The following is a 7,306-nucleotide window of genomic DNA, read 5'->3' on the forward strand; positions in this document are numbered from 1 at the left end:
TCGATTCGCAACAATTGCTCAGATCGGCCCATTTTCGTCGGAATTCCCAGTGCGGTTGGTGATCTCCACGATCATGATATAGCGCGAGTTCGGGTTGTCATCAATCTCCCCAAATCGACTACGGAAGCATCGCTTCGCTCGAAGTTTCACACCACTGCGGGCCCGACCAAATCCATACGAATGGTCGTTGGCGATTTTGAGACGGGCGAATTTGGTGGTTCTGCTGTTGTTGAATTCACCCAGGCGAAAGATGCTGAGAAACTTAGCGGAGCGAAGCTCGATGATGGCATTATTGTAAGACGACCAACAGCGAAGGAATGGGTCGCTCTCGGTGAGGGAGATTGGCCTGGGCTTTCCTATGGGCGAATCGATCCCGAAATACAAAAAAGTAATACTTTTCTACGGTGTTCTTATTTGATTGCGTTTATTTCAGGTTTGTGTTCACCGAGTCCGGAATCACAGAAAAGTTCGGTTCGTCCTTCTGAAGGGTCTTGGGCGAGCGTTTTTGCCGGACAAAATTCAGCGCGATGGTCACAACGCGTTTAATAATTTTGTGTACGATTCTACTGACGTTTCTACGCTGATTTTGTGTTGGCTTCTGAGTCGTTATAAACTGAAGGGAAAGATTTCGTTCATTTTCATGTTACTATTGCGACTGCAATTGTTTTTCTACAGCCTGGCATGTGCAGCTGTGGTCAATGATGAAAGCAAAGCTCTTAAGTTGATCTCACAGACAGCTCACTCCGGCCAGTCGGTTCGAGAGGTGGTGACACCAGAGGAAATGGAGAAGTGGATCAAACAGCAATGGTGACACCGCTATCACCATTCGCTGTGCTCGTTTGACAAGTCGAGATTTATGATATATGGGGGTCTATTAGAAGCTCAAGCTTAATGGACTCGAATTGAGCTAGTACTGTCCAATCGAATCGTATCAAACATTATACGGTACAGTTGTCTAATACTGCTTGTAGTAACTAGCGTTCGAGAACTGTTCCCCATTGTAGGATGTACTATTTTTCAAAACACTATTCGCATAACTCAGCTCGATTGTTCAGGTGGGATGCTGCCTTAGCCGCTATTAAATTGGATCACGAACAACAACAGCAATCTAGAGGAAGCGGCGGGAAGCGAGTTGATTATTTTGGGCCACCTGTGCGGAAGGCCGTACGGGAGATCAAAGCGCGAGGGGAGGAGCTGGTCAGGAGTCTCGACCAGAATTACTTTAAGCCACAGAGGGTCGCTCCGGCGTTCCAGTGGGCTCAGAATGATACCGCGGTATTTGTCAATGTTAAATTTACGAGGAGATGGAACGCGCCGGGAGCACTCGATATTAAAGATCCGCAAGTTAATATAACAAGGAGTAAAATCGAAGTGAAGGCTATAGGAGAACATTCTGGTAAGGTCTAGAAGTGGACCTGTTTCGTATCTTACGCTTGGGACCTCAAGATTCTCAGGCAAAAAACACGAGTATATACTGAAACTGAGTTTTTTCGACGAGGTTGATCCGACGGCGAGCAAATGGGCGATGGCTTCGGTGGGGAAGCTCTCAGCTACTCTTGTTAAAGCGAATCGGAGAAGTATGTGAATCTTGAGGTTGACTTTAAAAGATTCGGATGTGGTCAGGTAAATGGCCACGACTGTTAGTGTCGAAGGAAAAGAAAGTGAATAACATGCACTACTGGATGGACTTTGCTGAAATTCATGAGGAGAGTCTTAAAGCTTTGCCGACTCCTAAAAATAGTGTCGTCACATGCCGTAGTGTGAAGAAGGCTTATTGCCTCAGGGAAGATAAATGTGTTAAGAGCTGCGCTGACGACTGTGAAGGTGAGAAGATAAGTATTATTTTATCGTATCGAATTAGTGGCGCGGTTAGGGCACGTGTTTATTAACCTAAATATCCGAAGTTCGATTCCTGGTAGAGACATTTCATCGGCAGGTAAAATGCTTACTGGACCAGATGGGAGATGTTTTGGCAAGCCACAAGAAGAGGTCTCCGGTATCAACTTCACGGACGTAGATCCTACACAAGGGTATGTCAGCGGAATCGTGGAGGTACCCAACCTGTTTTGTATCTTACTCGCTTGGACCTAAGATATTTTCCGAATCAGGTCAACTCCACTGCCACTTTCGGTGATGCCGAATTTTTCTTAATATATTTTCTCAACATGGACAATCAGAAGCTCTCCGGCGAGCCCATACTGAAAATAAAAAACCCCAAAAACCTCGGGACGCAACTATTCGGGAAGTTACCAGAGTCGACGCCCATTCCTGAAAATGCCAGCAAAATAATTGCAATAGCGGCAAATTTGGCTTTTGGTGAAGCAGAAGAACGAGGAGAGTTCGATACCATCCCTCTATTAGATTTGGCAATACCTATGCACGCACCAACAGTGAGGGAGAAATTTGGCATACAAGTGAACCTGGTTTGTATCTTAGGCGGTCGACCTCCAAGATATTTCCCCAGAGGTTGGCCAGTTAGGAGGCGATGTGGAGATATCTTTTGCGCACGCTAAAGATTCTTCGTCTTCTCCCTCTGTGGATTTCTATAATCTCTATTGGGGAAAGAGCACAGCGACTTGTGAGCGCCTTGCTGGCGATAAAAGTTTAATCGCGCGCGTGCGTGCTAATGGTGCCGACATTCAAAAATATCACATCGAAAACTCCATCGTCATAGAGAAGGGAGCTCAAAGTATTCTAGCCTTCAGTGAGCATGAGAACACTCAAGGTGAGTTAATTTCGTGGCGCGTGACGGAAATATAATATTCAGGTCACCATCCTAGCAAAGGGGAGCTGATCAGCTTGTGTGGTATCTGGCCAATCAAAGATCGGCACTTCCCAAGGACCTCCCCCGAAAGTCTTTCAGTCAACAACACGACTTTTCTCGGTGGTCAGTTCACAGGCGAGGTCGTCCTCAGTAGAGCTCCACGGGAAAATGAAATCGAGGAAGAGGCCACAGCGTACACTCTATGGTGGGCTGATAAAAATTACAATAAACTCAGTAAGGGCTCGGAGGCTCCGCGTTGGAGGTATATATCAATGTCAGGTCTATTGGACTCTGGTGATATAGAAGATATGAAGGTTGCCACAGAACTCAGGTGAGCAACAGCTTGAAAATCATACTACATCTATTCAATCGAAATAGTATCATGAACAATCTTGTCGGCTTTCCTTGCAATTCGAGTGAATTTCCTCCGTATTCCTGAATGAGAGCTTCTGATTGTACTCGCAAACAGTGTTGGAATGTATGTTTGCTTCCCACACTACTCCATGCCTCAAGAAGGAGTACACAAGAAATTCCTCCAGGATACTCTTTCTTGTTGTCAGCAAGTGTAATTGACCATATGCATATTTTCCCACACAGCTCGGAAGTCACTACTGACTTTAGATTTTCCTACGACCGAATACAAGCTCCCGAGGGTGTGGCAAAGATATGCGCTTTCATGAGAAATGATCTCGGAGAAGGTCGAAGAGTAAGTTCAAGTTCATAAATTCGCACTAATTCTAAGGACTTGTGTTGTTCAGGGCGCTTGCGCGGCGATTGTGCAGGAAGAAACAGAAACACATAATTCTGAGCTCTAATGGCACTCGGTTGTTTTCACTGCGCGGTGTTTGCGTTACTTGTCAAATCAACAACGTTTTCTAATATAAACATCATCTATATGTACGAGTTAACATCATCCTAACAACGCTCCACACGCCAGGCAGGACATTAGCATATATTCCGTGTGATGACGATGAGAACATGAATTGTTAAATGCCTGACAGCCTCCTCTTGGAATGAACGCCGTATTCGGCCAGTTGTGGTATAGGATCTCCACTCTCATCATATATATGAAAAGCTCAGCAGAGTTCAGACGAGACACATCCACGATGATCCCACCAGTTTCACTACGGGATCAATATCACTTTTGCCGCGGACCTTAACTGAGTCCTTACTTATGAGACGTTATGCTCACAAAGGAGTGAGGGAATGCATCTGCAGTTTTGGAGAAGCCTTCAATCATTTATCTCTACCAACGGTTTTTTTCTCTCAAGGCCCTTTGATTCTCGGCGGCAACGCGTGGCGCACACCCGCGATGCAAAACATCATAGGGGCGATCAGCCTTCAACGAGACCTCTTAGGAACGCTCGAAAGGCAGAGTGCTTGTCAGAGTGGCTGCGTCCAAGTCTGATACCATTCCCTCACTAGATCATCATCATCTTTATTTGCTTATTCGTTGCCATGATGCCGAGGGAACGAGATCCGCGCCTTCGAGTTTCCAGTGATTATTAGGCGAACGGGATTGACATGCGCTCGAATCAGTGTGAGTGTCGATTTCCTTGTCGCGCTCCAGAACTTACTTCACGGATAACTATCCCAGACATCGCCGCCAATAGCATCGGTATCATAGTCGATTTCGACCAGGACTTGTGCCTTTTCTGTTCGCATCGAACCACGGCTCACGTGTTTGTCGAGTGTATTCTCCCCTCACTTCTCCATGTCTATAGCAGCGCTAACCCGAGTCCTACGTCTCGGAGGTAAAAAGGAGCCAACCCCGACAGTCGCGAAACCATCCCGGGCAAGCACTGTTTCTGAATTGGAGATTTTCTGTCAATACAATAAGGTTTCCCACACTTGCATTGTCGAAAGTTATACTGTCCCGATATATGCTTTCGAATACAGTGCAACGCCTAGTGAAACTCCTGGTTTAGTACCGGAGTCTATGACACGTGGGTGCAAGTTGAATCTTATACCAAATACGATGGAAAGATTGGACGACTTCACAGAAGTTCGACAATTAAAACCTGAGTATTATGCTGATGATCAAGCTCGTAGAGAAAGGGGGCCGCCAGCGATTTGTCAGCACAACTTCGAGTATGCTCAAATCGAGAGCGATTCCCGAGTGAAGGACCGCGATCTTTACGGAGGACGATTCGAAAGGATTCAATTGCTGAACGGGAAGGAAATTCGCGAGTTGCTCATGGGTACGGTTTACCACTACTTTTCCCACATACCTCGCATGGATGTTCTTCTCTCGGAGGGAGACAAATATCAAATTTATCTCAATGGTACTCGCTTTGGCCCCTATCGCGAATTACCAAGGGAAACGAATAGTGTGTACAAGATCCCCATTGATAAAGATCACTATGCTGTTTTCTTTCACTACTATATGCTCGTTATCAATGCTAATACGAAAGAAACTACTGTTTTGCGCATGTAAGTGTCTCTGCGGTAACTCATGTAATGCATCTCAAATCAGGAACGGGCTGAGCCAAGATCCTCCCATACGACTGTAAGTCAGTAGCTCTTCCTAGCATACTAGTGTATCGATGTTTTCCAGGTACTTGGAGAACTTAATGACTGGGTGAGCAGCGAACGCTTAACAACCATGCATCATATCTTGCGTGTATCCAGCGCAGTGCTGGAAGAATATATGTTCGCTTTCCTCAGCTGAGCTCCGGAGTTTCCTCACTAATTTTACAAATTTACATATAAATTTGGGCAGAAGTGTACAGAAACCAACAATAATTCCCCAAAATTTCCTCATAATTTTCATATGACAATTTTTCATCATCACCGCAAATTCTCGCAACAGAGGGTATGTTATACTTGAAGCTCAGCTGTACTTTCCTAATCCGCATACAGCGATATCGTGGCATTTGAATACTTCAGGCTCAGCCCATTATCCAGAATCGGTGGGAAAGTCAAGGAATGCTGCCCTGCGTAGGTCTGGTTCTGCTTTACTTTGTCATAACTCGTATCGTTTCAGTTACGACGCAAGTCAGCTTTTCCACGCGCAGCGCTGTCATAGGCCTCGATGCGTCGAAGAAGGAATCACCGCCTTCTAGTAGCAAGGGTCAGCCAAGCGGATTCAATGATGTTGTTGTTGTTGTTATGATAGTTATTGTTGAATTACGATAGGAACCGGGAGATTTTCTTAACAGTACCAGATTTCGCAGCTCTTGTCTACTTGTATGCACTGGTTCACTCAGCCGATCATTTCTTATCTATTGGTATTGGTGGTTCGTGGAGGCAATATCATGTCGATGGACCCGACACTCTATTGTCGTCCAACACTACGTGAAGCTTTAACTGATATCTGTAGTTTGGGGTATAAGAATCATTTTCTATACTATATGTTCACCTTAAACTGGGCACCTCTCGATAATCCCAATGACGAGGTTCTCTCTAATTTGGTGATCATAGAGAGGACACCCGCAGAAACTCGAAAGCCCAGGGCCGCCCCTGACGACCCGTTCACGTACGTTAGAGATATTGTTATACCCGATACGTGTCCTATCGCTGAATTGGAAGCAGGAAATGCAGAAAATTATATCATCGTTGATGACAGAAGGAGGCTGTTGGGCTGGAATCCGAAAATACAAAATATGATGCATGAAAAAGAAAAGTTGAAGCGATCGAGAATGCGCGAAATAAGCCAAGACAAGGTCCTACACTACTATCAACCTGGACGTGAACAATTTGGTTTTATCGTCAAGAATGGCGCTGTGACTCGATTGGACCTATCCGACGGGTCAATCGAGGAGGGGCCGGAATTCGAGTGGCATGACAAACTGTCGACTGCTACACATGTCAGAGTCGACGGCAAAGTCGATATCGTTTTCTTCATGCCATATTTCATGATTCACGTAATAGCAGAGGAAGAAGGAGTAATCCGGCAGATAGATGCTTATAAATGGTGAACGACCCAAGACAGTATAACGATGTATTATTCTTCCTTTGCTCAGGGGTGGACCACGTCAAACCAGCAGATGGCCAAAACCGTAAGTCCGAAATCTCCGTATTGTTGGTCGATTATCATTTTTTTCAGTTACTTTCCCACATTAAAGTAAGTGCAGTGGTCCTGATACGCTGATATTTCCACCTTCGCTCCTATAGGATGACTGGGAACTCTGAAGAAGTTGACGGCATTATGGATCCTCCGCCCAGGTAAGCGATGAGTGCTCGAGTCATATGATGCTCCTGAGCTCAGCTATGAGGAAGCCATAAGGGCTAGTGCCCCTCAACCTCCGCGGAGTAGAGGCCGACTACCTTTACAACCACTTGAAACCATGGGCACCCTGGTATGAAGGCTTCTCACTGTATTTCAAGAGGCTAAAACATGCATGTTGTTTGTCATGATGTATTCTTGTCGTTGTATCGTGTTGTGCGAGTCGCACTGTGAATGGGCTGGAGGGAGCGTTTGCGTACACGCATCGTAGCTTTCAATGCAGACAATCGCTTTTATGTTTCTTTTCTTCTGGGCAAGGGAAGACTGAACCCTTCTCGAGGTGCAATCTCTCGGCAACTCGGCACACTTTGCCG

The 7,306-nt window shown here is 45.7% G+C and overlaps 1 protein-coding gene across 1 annotated transcript; it reads left to right on the plus strand.

Moving 5' to 3' along the window:
• Positions 1-180: 180 nt before the first annotated feature.
• Positions 181-3,579, plus strand: Pmar_PMAR019986 (hypothetical protein; the record flags this gene model as incomplete). The annotated part of the gene is made up of 12 exons (XM_002771346.1): positions 181-388; positions 690-807; positions 1,056-1,396; positions 1,455-1,577; positions 1,624-1,824; positions 1,937-2,052; positions 2,109-2,390; positions 2,437-2,725; positions 2,768-2,998; positions 3,044-3,095; positions 3,386-3,470; positions 3,523-3,579. 12 exons carry the CDS (start codon positions 181-183, stop codon positions 3,577-3,579), a joined length of 2,103 nt encoding a protein of 700 aa, XP_002771392.1.
• Positions 3,580-7,306: the final 3,727 nt, after the last annotated feature.

The sequence above is a fragment of the Perkinsus marinus genome (genome assembly GCF_000006405.1).
Source record: "Perkinsus marinus ATCC 50983 genomic scaffold scf_1104296963016, whole genome shotgun sequence".
NCBI classification, from domain to species: domain Eukaryota; phylum Perkinsozoa; order Perkinsida; family Perkinsidae; genus Perkinsus; species Perkinsus marinus.